The 13,245-nt window shown below is 40.3% G+C and overlaps 1 protein-coding gene across 1 annotated transcript in view; it reads right to left on the bottom strand.

Annotated features, from left to right (window-relative positions):
• Window positions 1–1,630: 1,630 nt before the first annotated feature.
• LOC107097722 (tetratricopeptide repeat protein 39C-like) overlaps window positions 1,631–13,245 on the bottom strand; it is a 17,177-nt gene continuing 5,562 nt past the window's right edge. The window contains exons 3-14 of the mRNA XM_015394980.1: window positions 12,676–12,804; window positions 12,131–12,245; window positions 8,778–9,132; window positions 6,503–6,671; window positions 6,181–6,274; window positions 5,990–6,097; window positions 5,801–5,910; window positions 5,575–5,698; window positions 4,070–4,167; window positions 3,875–3,979; window positions 3,745–3,783; window positions 1,631–3,659 (exon numbers count right to left, since the gene is read on the bottom strand). Coding sequence (XP_015250466.1) covers window positions 3,570–3,659; window positions 3,745–3,783; window positions 3,875–3,979; window positions 4,070–4,167; window positions 5,575–5,698; window positions 5,801–5,910; window positions 5,990–6,097; window positions 6,181–6,274; window positions 6,503–6,671; window positions 8,778–9,132; window positions 12,131–12,245; window positions 12,676–12,804 — 1,536 coding nt within the window. The 3' untranslated portion in view covers window positions 1,631–3,569. The remainder of the gene's footprint in view (window positions 3,660–3,744; window positions 3,784–3,874; window positions 3,980–4,069; window positions 4,168–5,574; window positions 5,699–5,800; window positions 5,911–5,989; window positions 6,098–6,180; window positions 6,275–6,502; window positions 6,672–8,777; window positions 9,133–12,130; window positions 12,246–12,675; window positions 12,805–13,245) is intronic.

Genomic DNA, 13,245 nt, shown 5'->3' with positions numbered 1-13,245 from the left:
AACATTTCATGCTGATCCTTTCTTGACAAAACAACAAGACTGCCTGATATGTTAAGCCAAGAAAAGTGAAAAACAATATGTTTAAACCCAAAAGAAAGGGGGGCCGTAAACCTGAAGGACCTCAACTAAATAAAGAAATGAACGAAGATATCTCGGCTAGCCTGGCTATCCACTCTAGCCTCTCGGACACGGAGACAGGGCTAACTGACAAGATGGCTAACGCCGGTCTCCAAGCCGTCCTTCAAAAATTAAGATCCTACACTGACAACGAAAACAACTTTCAAGAACTCAAGGAGGAGATGAAGAGTTACCAACATGGAAAATTACATCATGGAGATAGGCGACAGAACACAACAGACTGTCAGCCTACATTAATCAATGCATTGAGGACTCCAGCATCAAAAAGAACATCACCACCCGAGCCAACCAACCACCCTGGATAAATGGAGAGGTTCGGAAATCGCTAAAAGCACAGAACTCAGCTTTCAAGTCTGGTGATAAAGAGGCTCTGAGAACAGCGCGTGCCAACATAAAACATGCCATCAGATCAGCGAAGCAAAACCACAGCCAGAAAATCCAGGATCATTTCCACAACGACAGCAACACCAGGAGGATGTGGAAAGGCATTCAGGTTGATCACAGACTACAACACACCCTTCCCTCGGTAGATGCAGCAAACACTGACTTCCTACATGAACTGAACAACTTTGAGGCACTAAACAGCACTCCAGCAGTGAAAGCTGCTCCACACCAGGGTGAGGAGACACCAAACCTGGACGGAGCTGAAGTGATAAAAGACTCTGAGGAGAGTCAACCCAAGGAAGGGCCCCAGGGCCTGATAACATACCTGGGCGAGTGTATAAGGAGTTTGCAGATCAGTTGGCTGGTGTCCTTACAGACATTTTTAACACCTTGCTGGACCAATCCATAGTGCATGCATGCTTCAAGTCTGCCACCATCATTCCAGTCCCAAAGAAGCCCCAGGTCACCACACTAAATGATTACCAGCCTGCCACACTGACTCCAATCATGATTAAGTGCTTCGAAAGGCTGGTTAAAGAACACATCGTTTCCAGTCTGCCGCCAATATTCGACCCCTTCCAGTTCTCCTACCGACGGAACGGCTCCACTGAGGACGCCATCTTTGCTGCTCTCCACCTGAGCCTGGCACACCTGGAGGAGAAGAACTCTCACGTGCGGATGCTGTTCCTGGATTTTAGTTCAGCTTTTAACACTATCACCACACAGCATCTGATGGGCAAAGTTGAACAGCTGTGATTCAATACACCCCTCCACAATTGGCTGCTAGACTTCATAACCGACGGACCTCAGTCAGTCTGGATCAGACAGAACACCTCTGATGTCATCACCCTAAGCATAAGCTCCCCTCACGGCTGCCTCATCAGAGACGACAACGACCAGGACTACAGAGAGGAGGTGGAGCAGCTGGTAGACTGGTGCAGAGACAACAGCCTGATCCTGAACGTGGAGAAGACCAAGGAGATCATCTTGGACTTCAGGATAAACCGGCCTAACCACGTTCCACTCCACATCAACAGCTCAGCTGTAGAGGTGGTCAGCAGCACCAAATTCCTGGGAGCATTCCAGCTGACTCACTGTGTGGTGTGGAGGCTGCAGCGCCGCAGATTGGATGAAGGTGAGAAGAGTGGTGAGAACAGCAATGAAGATCATCATCAGGGCTCCTCTTCCTTCCATTATAGACATTTCATCTCAGCGCTGCGTGTCCCGAGCCCGTAACATCATAAATAACCCCTCACACCCCCACCATGGACTGTTCTCCCTGCTGCCCTCTGAGAAGAGACTTTGCAGCATCTGATGCAGGTCCAGCAGATTCCAAAACAGCTTTTTTCCCCACTTCCATCAGACTGCTGAATGCTGAAAAAAACCTCTAAATCATGTCACAGACTCTGTATCAAACTGACTCTATCTATGCGTTTTTTTACACCATCTTTTTCTCCCACAATGTTTACATCTGATCACTGCTGCACTTTAAGAAACTGAAATATCATGAGAGCTGTACAAAATGAAAATAAAAGTTGTCTAAGTCTTTCCAAGTCTAAGTCTTTCCTATTTCAGGCACTTGTTCACCTCCAAACATGTCTGCCTATGTCACTTCCTGTTCAGAATAATTACTCTTACTCTTAGATTGATACATAGTTGCAAGGTTGTTGGGTTTTGTTCCTCATAGAAGTTAACACTTTTTCTGTAACTCCAGCCAATCAGAGCATGGGAGGAGGGGCTAATGTTGGTGGTGGCTGGTCCCCTGACATGAAGGGATCTCTTTGTGTTTTCTTCAAACTGGTGTCTATTTGTATTTAGCACTATAGAAGGGGGTAAGGTTTACCTTTGGTCAGAATCCAGACCTAAGTCTGATTAAGAATGTGAAGAAAACTGAAAAGCTAAGTTTTTCATCCTGTTTGATCTATTTTTAAAGGTAGAGTGGGGGGGGGGCAAAGTTTTTCTTATCATAACTGATCTCTTACTGTAACTGCAACACTGCAAACATTTAAATATAAGTCAATTTTTTCTTAAACAAAGTGTGTTTTCCATATTTTTTGAGCAGGTTATTAAAACAATTAGCAACTTACATTTAAAATAAGATAGACATGTCTTATTTCAAGGACATTATATATAACCATCTCTTTTAAAGGCAAAAGCAGCTCAAATTAGAAACAAACACATTTTATATCATTTTTACTTATTTTTAAATCACTTTTTGCAGTGAGCATGGGGTGGTAATACAGCCTGAATATAAATAAGATCCATGCTTGTCCTATATTTCTGTTTTTTTTTTCTTTTTTTCTTTCTACATCGGAAGTTTAATTTACTCATAAAATCCCATTAAAGTCAATTTTAAGGTTGTATCGTTAAAGAAATCGGAAAAAAGGGCCATCTTCTATAACATTATAAAGAAAACGTGTCCTACTGTGTGCTAATCTGTTTTATTAAGCTAGAAGCAGAATTTAAGTCCTTAAAATGCACAAGTTAATGAGTACATATGTTAGCGGACAGCAAATACATTACGGTGAGAGAAAACACTGAAAGAATATCAAGGAGTGGATTTAATAAAAACTGTGTGTCAGCTGAATCTCTGTGCATTCAGTCCAGAAAAAGGTCCAGGAAGCGACAAACTGGCTAAGATAAACCGGGGGAGGAGGAAGGTAGCTAGCACTGATCTTCTTTATGCAGTTAGGTTGCCCTGTTTTAAGCTTTTTATTTACATCACACTTTGCGATGGAACCGCATCTATAGCATCAGAGGCATTTTTTACACTTGCAACCAGATGCAGTTGCTGGTGGGCGGCTTGGTGGAGTTCAGGACACATCTCTGCACCAAACATGAGCTTTGTCTACCCGTGTGCAAGAACGAGCACCTCGATCTGCTGCTTTACAAAATGCACAGAGATAGCACTTTATTATCAGACTGTCTAATGTGACAACCGTTTGCCAATTGTGTCCTCGGTTCGTTTTAGAAGAAAAACACAGAGAGTGCTATCACCAGTGACGGGCCTACAACTTTGTGCGACATTAAAGTCTTCCCTCTTGGAGTCACTGAGGAACCACCTCCTTCAAGGAGGCCAGCGCTGAGTGGATGCGGACATGAAGCCGGTTTTCAAAGTCATAGCCTGTAAAGTCCTCCTACAGAGAGACAAACATTTATTCATGTTAAAGCTTTCTTTTTTTGCTTGATTCCTTATTAGAAATCCCAACTATTTCTTTTTACCTTGGCTTGAAGTAGGAACGATCTCCCCTTTGCCACTGTCTGAACCAAGCAACGGAGAAAATTACATTCATAGCACAACGTTTACAAGTAAACAAACTCATGCTTTTATGCAACATAAAAAATGACAAACCTCTGGATTTGCAAGGAGGATACACCCAAGCTCATAGACGGCGTACGGCTGAATGTAGGAGTTGATGTGTCGTCCGTATTCATCCCTCACAGCCAGCTGGAACGACTGAATCACAGGCAAAATTAAAGCAAGATGAGAACAACTTCCGGTTAGGGTGAACTCCAGAGTAATTGTGTGAACAGAGTAGGGTTCTACCTGAACAGCATCTCTGATGTTTCCTTGGCATTTAAGGACCGAACCGAGGAGGAGATTTTTCAGGCCTCTGCAGGAAGGCTCATCTAAACTCTGCAGCACTGTTTAAAGCACAGGGCATGATAGCAGGTTTAAAAGAGACAATTCAAGCCACAAACTTTATTGTGTTTTATTGGAATTTCAGTGCATAAGGCAAAAAAATATGTTGCATGGATTGAAATGATGGAGTGGATCTGAGGTTATGATGTTTTTACGATTAAAATGGAATAAAGTGCAAAGTTTACACTTTTACCCTTCAATGAAATCCCCTGAAATCACTTATTTTGTTAACAAAGTTCACCAGCATCTGATTTAGTCTCGTTATAAATGGGACCGCTATGGAGAAATTAAAGTTATAGAGGACGATCTTTTATTTCCGAGTGGATCATCGAAATAAGGGGTCCTCCTAATTGTCAATCATTCTGGTGATATGTTTACGTAAGTCTGTCCAACATGCTCAACCCCAGTTAGCTATCTTTTTCTGCGCATGCGCACTTTCAGGTGTTTATGTTGTGAGCTACGGTTTCATTGAAGTCATTGAAGCTCACCTTTCTTCTTTGAAATTGGCCGAGGGTCGTAAGAGAAAAATTGTCTACGAAGTGTATCAGAAATGGGATTGTGCATGCTGTCGCACACGTTTAATAGACATTCCTTCTTGGGAGCGGGTATGGGGTGGTGCTTGTATATATTTTTTTTAAGTGAAGAGGGTGGGTCTTTTAAAAAATAGTGAAAATCCTCCACAGTACTGTTAAGTTGTGCTGTGTTTAGAAACGAAAACATTTTACAAATTAAGGAAAGGCTGCTGAGATTTATTATGACATTCAGCGTCAGACACTTGAGTTGGAAAATCTAATTTTTTGCAGAGATGTTAACATAAAACCAACGGAAATAAATAGTAATCCGTGTATTTAAAGGTTTTACACTTTACTAGGGTTACATGAAAAAACAAGAGGATGTAATTTCTTCATGTATAAAGAAAAGTGAGAATTCTTTGATATTTTGTTAATGGATGTTTTTAAATACCTTCATAAAATGTTTTACTCGCTGGTTTCAAATAGCAGATTTTTTTTTTTATTCTACTACATGAAAGTTTTACCACTAAAAATGCTTAGAAAAACATCTTAAAACCACTTTTTTCTCCTATCATGACAATATAGTAAGCCACTCTCATTATTGCATCTTCCACTGGACATAAGAGACCAGAAAATCTGAATTCAACGAGGACAAGCTTTCTAGATGAGGTCTTAAAAGCCTTTTTGACGTTCAAAACATCTTCGGTGGGAACGCAGCAATATACTAATGTTATGTTTGAAGACCTAGTCAAAGTTCAGACCAAAATCAATTTAAAATAAGTGGACATATTTCACAATTAAGCTCTGATGTTCGTCACATTAAATCCCAATAAAACACATTTGTGGTTACCGAGACTCTTCAAGGTAAAAGTTGGTGCTCTTGTGATTTTTACTGACCCTGATTCATGATCTGCAGTTTAGTTGAGGAGCAGTTCTGAAGAGCTTTCCACAGATAAAGAACTTCGATAACCCCCAGGATGCACAGCTGTCTGGTGGGTGAGACCTTTCTCAGTCTGTCTGCCTGCAGAAAGGACAAAACAAAGGAGTCAAACTCCTGCAGCAAAACAGCAAAATATTTTTAAAATCAAAAAAAGCATGTGAAGGTTTCTGAGGTATGCCTAACCCTTTTGACTGCAAACTGCTCTATCTGGTTGTTTTTTCTCTTGAACAGCTTCTGGACGTCTTTGAAAACTCCGTTTGCTCCATCCAGGTCCCCTGAAGCCCCCTGACACACTGAAAGGAAACACGAAGGGAATCAAACAGGCTTTCCAAACACTTCCTAATGTTTCCTTTTCTCCATCCTCATTCCTACCTCCAGTCAGGTAGGCATAGTAGCACTGCGACCATCGGGACTCATTTTTTAATCTCTCAAACGCTCTGAAGGCATCTTCGAAGTTCAGCTCTATCATGCTACACCAACCTGCCACAGAGAAAAGCGGACGGCATCATTCCAGTCCCTCTGCATTCGATGTGCAGCGGCTAACTGGATGAGAAAACACGTACCAATCTCATAGAGACACACATGCTGGAGCTCTCTTTGGTCTGATGCAAGCTCTAATGCATCATGGAAACAGGCCAAAGCACTGTTGATATGGCACTGGGGATAGAGGAGAGAGACCACACACCCACAGGTAAACAGTAATCATGTCAGACGCAGACTGTTCAGACGGCAGATCACATGACGGTGAGTTCATGCGCTTGAACAGAAGCTGTTGTTTTCTTTATGACACGTTTTGTTTTCTTCTGTTCAAAACCGGTGAGTCTTATGTGTGCAGCTATGGAACTACGCCGCTCACATCGCATCTACACCCACTCCAGAACGTACCTCCAGTCTTTGAACCCGTCCCTTGAAGAACATGAAGAGGGATGAGTTGGGGTAAACCACCGACTTCCTCTGCAGGATGGCTTTGGCCTCCAGCAGCCCTGCGTGAGTATCCGAGCCCTCCAGGGCAAAGAAGGGCAGCACCACGGTGTGATACCACAGGAGGGCCAACCTGAGCCACACAACAACATTTTAAGGAAGATTACTCTCAAACCTCTAAAATCTACACTTTGGAACGGAAAAATGGTTGGAAATAAAATAAATTATTACACCATTATAAGCTAAATAAATACTAGTTTAAATAAATAAAACACAAGTACATAATGTGACAATAAACGCAAGTAAAATGAAAATTTGAATTTCTTTCAACTGCTTTTATTTCAAAGTCTCTTTTTTTTTAAAAGTCAGCTTTTATTTTGTAATTAGATTTTCCCTAATGGCCTTTTAATTTCATAAGGTCACTTTTTAACAGGAGGAATCTGTTGGCCAATCAGCGTCATTATGTCACTGGAGACGGATATCATCCAGGTTTAAAAGTCTGGGTATTGTCACTGGTCAAACTGTTAGGAATCCAGTTTGTGTGGGTTGTTTTGGTCTTTTTCTCTCTCCACCACCAGGTGGTGCCCTGTCCTTGTTGGGCCTCCTTGCACACCTGCGGCTCTTTGGATCATTACTGGAGGAGTATTTGAGCAGTGGGCTGTCACTACCTCGACGCCAGAGTGTTTGCCAGTTTTGGGTACTCTAGCCAAGCTGAGATTAGCAGAGTCTAACCTTAGCTTTGTTTCTCTCAGTCTTATCTAGTTTTTGTCTAGTTTTGGTCTTCGGCAGGAAGCCTTCCTGAGTAACTGGATACCTGGACCTTCTCCCCCTGGAAGGATTAACTGAGTACACACTGAGCAGGGGTAAACCTCCACATGATCCGTTCAAGTCCTCCTCGGAAATCCAAGTGACAGTCTGCTCCTTTACTCCTCTGGGTCCAACGCTTATCTATCTGTCAGCCCTCCAAGGAGTTCCCTCTTCTCTGGATTAACCCCCACAAGCTGGATTCAAGTATTGACAAGAGCCCCCTTAAACGTGAGTCCCTCTCCAGTAATATTCAAGCTTCAGTCAAATTTTCTACGGTCCCTGAACTGATCACTGTGATCTCACCTTCAAACTTTCCAGTTCAGGTTCACCAGTCCACTGAGTTTCAGATCCAACTTCTGTTATTCATCTACATTTAATAAACCTGTTAAACTTTTTCCCTTGGTCTCTGAGTGGTTCTCTGCATGTGTGTCAGATTGCTTAAACCATTCATGACACAAACCTGCTGACTTGGATCATGCAAAGATGACTTTATAAAAAAAGGACACTAAAATAATTTGTATTAATGGGCAGAGTAATGAACTAAATAGGTATAAAATCTTACTTGCATTCATGTTTATTTCATAATGCTTTAATAATTTATTTTTTTTACTTTGAGAAATGGTGGCTTTCATTACAGAGGGGTGTAGAAATGTAATAAGACGCTTGTGTGTTTTTTTTAAGTAAATCAATATGAATGTCAGACAAAGATAATCTGAGGACATTTTAAAAAGGATGTTTTTAAATTATTTTATCATTTATGAATAAAGCTGCACAAACAAAACATTTCATCATATTCTGACTGTGATTGTTTACATATTAGCAACAACCCAGCCTGGTTAATACCCGACCTGTAGAATCGAAAGAAATTCAGACAGATGAGAAACAATCTATTAGCAGGAGTCAGTCTGAAAAGGCTTCCAAAGCTATTTCTAAGCATTTCTAGAAAAACAAAAACAAAAATCTTTCTTTATTGATGCCACAAAAAAGAACACATTTTGTAAATGGACATTTAAAAACATTCAAGAAATAAAAGATATCAATTTTTTTCAAATTGTATTTTTATTTTTTTAATTTAATGTATTTTTTTTACATAAATTTTAAATTTTACATTTTTTTTCTCGTAATTTCTCTTTTTCATATTGAGTTATACAGATTTTATTCTCTTCACTTTCCTCTGGAGGACAGAGAAGGGCTATGATTTATAAACAGGCAGTGTGATGACAGGACAAGATTTGTGTAATGATGATGCAACTAAGGTGTGAAGATGTGAATGACCAAACTTGTAACTAAAAGAGCTAAAAAGCTGAAGTCACTTTCTCATTTTATATCTGCTGTTACATAAAAAAATGACAAACTGTTCAGGGAAACAATGAAGTGGTAGAATCAATCTGATAAGACATTTTCTTTCCGAAATAGATTTAAGTCTACTCACGTAGCAAGCGGTGCCTTCATGTCCTTACTCTCACTCGCATACATGAGAGAGGACAGGCCCTGGAGACGGTCACCAGGGAAACCCAGCAGGTTGATAATCTTCAGCAGGTGTGGAGGTACCATGGAGATGCACAGGTGGAATAGGCCATAGCCGAAGCTGACCGAGCCTTTGAGTCGGTCCAGGGCTTCAGCCGTCACGCCGCTCTCCACGTTGTGGTTGGCGTTGTCAGCTGTGAGGGACTGCTGGTTACCTGAGGGCCTCCGCTGACAGGTCTCCTGCAGCTGACTGATGTCACTGTGGCATTTATTGTACATCTTCCAAGCCTTACGGAGAATCCAGCCTCCTTTTATATAGGCTGTTTGGGAAAAATAAGGCAAAGAATTAGCAAGGAAACGTTACTGGACATGTTAGTAATAAAACATCAGCCAGGTGCTGTTTGGATTATTAAGATTGTTTATTTCAGTGAACTTAGGTGTCACTTATTCCAACAAGAGCAACCACTATGGTGGCTCTGAGTCTTGTTTTTAAAAATCAATGAATCCTCCTCCTTCCTGTTGATAGAAGGTGTTTGTTCTGAGCTGCTGGAGCACGATGACTCACATCGTTGCTGCGAACGTTTACTGAGGATATTCCAGTGTTTTATGTGTAACCATCAAGAACTGTGAAAATCTAGCTTAAAATTGACTGTGGAAGTTCATGGAAACTAAATTAAACCAAATGTAAAAAGAATGATGAGACACATTCCATAAATTAAAGCTAAGGAAGCTAAAACAAATGAAGAGAACAAAATCTAAGGAAAGACAAAAACAAAGAAAGATAAATCTTTTGAAAGATTTTATTTTATTTTAAGAAGCAATAAAAGCTAATCTTACACTGGATCTCTGTTTTCACTGTTAAAAGACCAACTTCCCTGTCCCTGCTTGGTAAAAGTATCCCCACAGCATGATGCAGCCTCCACCATGTTTGAATATGGGGATTGTTCATACCTAGCAGTAGCCTGTGGACCATTAAGTTAAATTCTGGTCTCAAGCAACCAGATCAAGCTTCTTCCACATGTCTGTATAACATTATGGTTGAACTGCAAACACCCCTCCACATGGATTTGCTGTGCCTTTTTGTTTGTGGTGCAGCAAAACATGAAACATTTGCCGTTTTTTTTTATTCTAATAACATTCAGCTTTATTTTTACTGAGTCCTTGTGGATATAAAACAAAAGTTTTTTTTGTGTGTGTGTGTTTTGCTGCAACATACATTTGAGGAGCCTTATGGTTTTGAACTAAATTATTTTTGTAACCCCCTTTGTTGGAGTTGCAGAACCAGCAGATATCCTTTTAACTTTTACAGTAATTTGACCAGCTTCCATTTGGTAACAAATTTGCAACCAATCATGCATATAACCTTTTCCTTTTCACATGAGAATAATGCCTAACAACATTTTAAACTGCATTGAAGCAGCTTTCTAAATGCTTCTAAGAACTTTGTTACCAATGCATGCCTTACACAGAATGTTGAGCATGATTTGAAACTAGGGAACAAAGCTAAAGGGTTGTAATAAAATTAACATCTGTTATATCCTCCTACTCTGCATCTAACTTCAATTGCTTTGGCACATACAGAAATAATATATTGCTTTAAGACAAAAAAAAAATAATCTGATAGAGTAGTATGCATAGATTGAAGTCAGGGTGCCAATTGTTCTGGATGTTAAAAATCGTGTTGCAGCTCTAGAGACGTTGCATACAGTAAGCTTCACACAGGCATGTTGCAGCAGAGATATATGCAAACAATGTGCTAACTCCGTAACCATGAAAAGATGATGTAGTTATGCAGCATGTCTGCTCTAGTGGAAAATCACTCACCTCAGGCTTCTGAATGCTTGAAATTAACTTCTTACGCAGAGGAGGCAGTCATATTTCTAGACTAGTCAGTCAATTAAAAAATATGAGTTTATGATATTATTGCAATAGACGGCTCTGTCATGATTTTGGAGCTGATGGCTGGCTTGATTGCTCAATTTTTTTCACCTGTCTAGCTCTGCCCTGTTTCTCATCACTGCTCATCTGATCCACCTGCTCCTGCTTCTATTTAATTTCCTTGTTCCCAGCCATCCGTGCCAGATTAAATGTGACCCTTTGGTGTAGGAAGTTCTCTAGCTTTCTATAGTGTGCTGATTTGCTGATCCTGATCCGTTTCTGTATTTGGACCTTTGAGCCTGCCTGCCCCTGTCTGAACTGTTTGCCTGGACAGTCTTCAGACTCCTGTTTAATTCTTCTGTTGACTGAACCTGGATCTGCGTCTTGACTTCTCCCTGTGGATCATCCTGCCTTCCTTCGTCAGCATGGATCTGATTTCCTGTCAGCTTCTGCAGCCTTCTAGGCTTCCACGTCTGGAACTTTCTGGCAGCGTTTGCTTCGTTGTCAGCTGACCGGCTGGAACAATCCTTGTTCTCTGGGCACGGACTGAACTGCCAAATCAGGTTAGTGACTCACGTGTTAATAATCATCCTCTATCAGATTATCTTAGTCACTAACCTGTGTTTTTTTTTCCTGTAGACGTTCCTGTTATAGACGCCCTAGCCGCTGCTGGCACTGCCACTGCAGATCTGATCTGTCCTTGTTTGAATAAACTCTTTTTAAGTATTCCACTGTCTGTCTTGCCTGAATTCTGGGTCCTATTTTCTGAGGCATTTTAACCTTTAGCCTTTTAACTGTTTATCCAAAACACACTGAATCTGTGTATCAGGGCAGCATCATAAATTGGTCATTCTAACTATTTTGTGCAAATTGGACTTTATATTTATCCTGCTTCTTGTACACGTTTTCCCAACAAAGTTAAATGTTATTTTATATCAGCAATGTGACCAAAGAGATGGTTTAGAGAGAGGGGGTTGCTGGGTATTTTAGAGTAAAAGAGTGGATAGTTAAATCATGGGACTCAATTTGTTTTTAAGGATTTCAGCAATAAAATATTTTATTTATATAACCCTTTGAGATAAAAAAAAAAAATAATATTTGAGAACTACAATAAACTGTAGTTTTATAAGTTAATTAAGTATTTTTTTATTTTCTGTATTATAATAATAACTTGATTTGACTAAGATGTGTAATTAACTGATAAACTTTGCATGTTTACACTCAATATATGTAATTAGAGATAATATATTAACTAAAATTGTCAAATTAAAAGAAAGATTAAAGTTCTTTCCATTCCTAAAGACAAGCCAATACAAAAGAAAAGCATTTTTTTGTGCATTTATGTCATAAGTCAAAAACAAAAGGAGGATCAGGAGTAATAGCCAAAGTGAAATAATGCTTGAAATAGTGTATTTATCAACACTATCAAAAGGCAATTACCTGAGAGCTCCTGTTTGACAAAAGACAGAACAGCTAGATACACTTGGCAGTCAGCAACAATGATCTGTCTCTGGAGGCGGTCCACAACAGCAACGCCTGACATTTGGGAGTCCATCTGTAACCCACACAAACAAGCACACGTGTACAGTAAGCCGCATCCGTTTGGATGATGTTGCTACGTCGATCTGATAGCAGTGGGATAGGTAGTGAAAAAAACAGACTTTATCAATAAAACCTGAAGATGCTAGGCAGCCTGGTGGCTTCTCTTCCAGTTTTAGATCAAATTTCAGCAACGTTGTAATTGAATTTGACCGCTGGTTCGGCATGATCTCACTGCAATCGGGATGATCACACCTACTGCTGAGGGGTTTTAACATCGTTATCTAAATGTGTGTTCCTGCTGAAATGCTAGAAGATATAAGAAGTATCAGGATTCCAACAAAATCTCCTAATTGGCTTTATGCTTTTCTACTGATTGTATTTCTGCTTTAAGGTTCTCTAAACAGTTTATTCAGAACCCTACTTCCGCGTGAGTGTTTACTTACGCTCTTTTTTATCTTGTTTCGGAGTGTCTCTAACACTCCAGCGCTGTCACTCTCACAGAGTTTCTCAGTGGTCCTCAGGTCATCACAGGCCATCTGCATCTTCTCCTCCTCGAATGTCATCATGGCATTCTGCAGCAAAACAAAGGAAAAGTCCACCAACTAATTCGATTTTGTGCTTTCACGAGACCGCAGCAGGTTATAAAGCAGGATATCAAATTAATAGGAGCTAAAAATGCAATACTGTCTTCCAATTTGCAAAGAGTCTTTGGTAATTAAACGTAAACATAGAAAAAATGCAAGTTTCCAACCAAAAGAGGTAACTTTGCTGGTCTATTCTAAGATCCAACCCTGTTTGGGTCATTATTCCAATGTTCTTCAGTGTTCCTCTGGGGAGATTCATGCTTGATCTGGCTTACTAACAGTGAAGGAGGCTTATGTAACAGACTAACAAAAGGCTCCTTCAGCATAATCCTAAATGGAGCAGCAGGGTGACATCTGCACAGCTGTGTGTAGAGCGGAAAAAAGAAGCCTACCTGTTCTTTGCTGCAGCTCAGACAGTTAAGCTGCTTT

Source organism: Cyprinodon variegatus, unplaced genomic scaffold, assembly GCF_000732505.1.
Source record: "Cyprinodon variegatus isolate N-32 unplaced genomic scaffold, C_variegatus-1.0 Scaffold717, whole genome shotgun sequence".
Taxonomy (NCBI): domain Eukaryota; kingdom Metazoa; phylum Chordata; class Actinopteri; order Cyprinodontiformes; family Cyprinodontidae; genus Cyprinodon; species Cyprinodon variegatus.
This window is presented reverse-complemented; position numbering and strand designations above follow the sequence as displayed.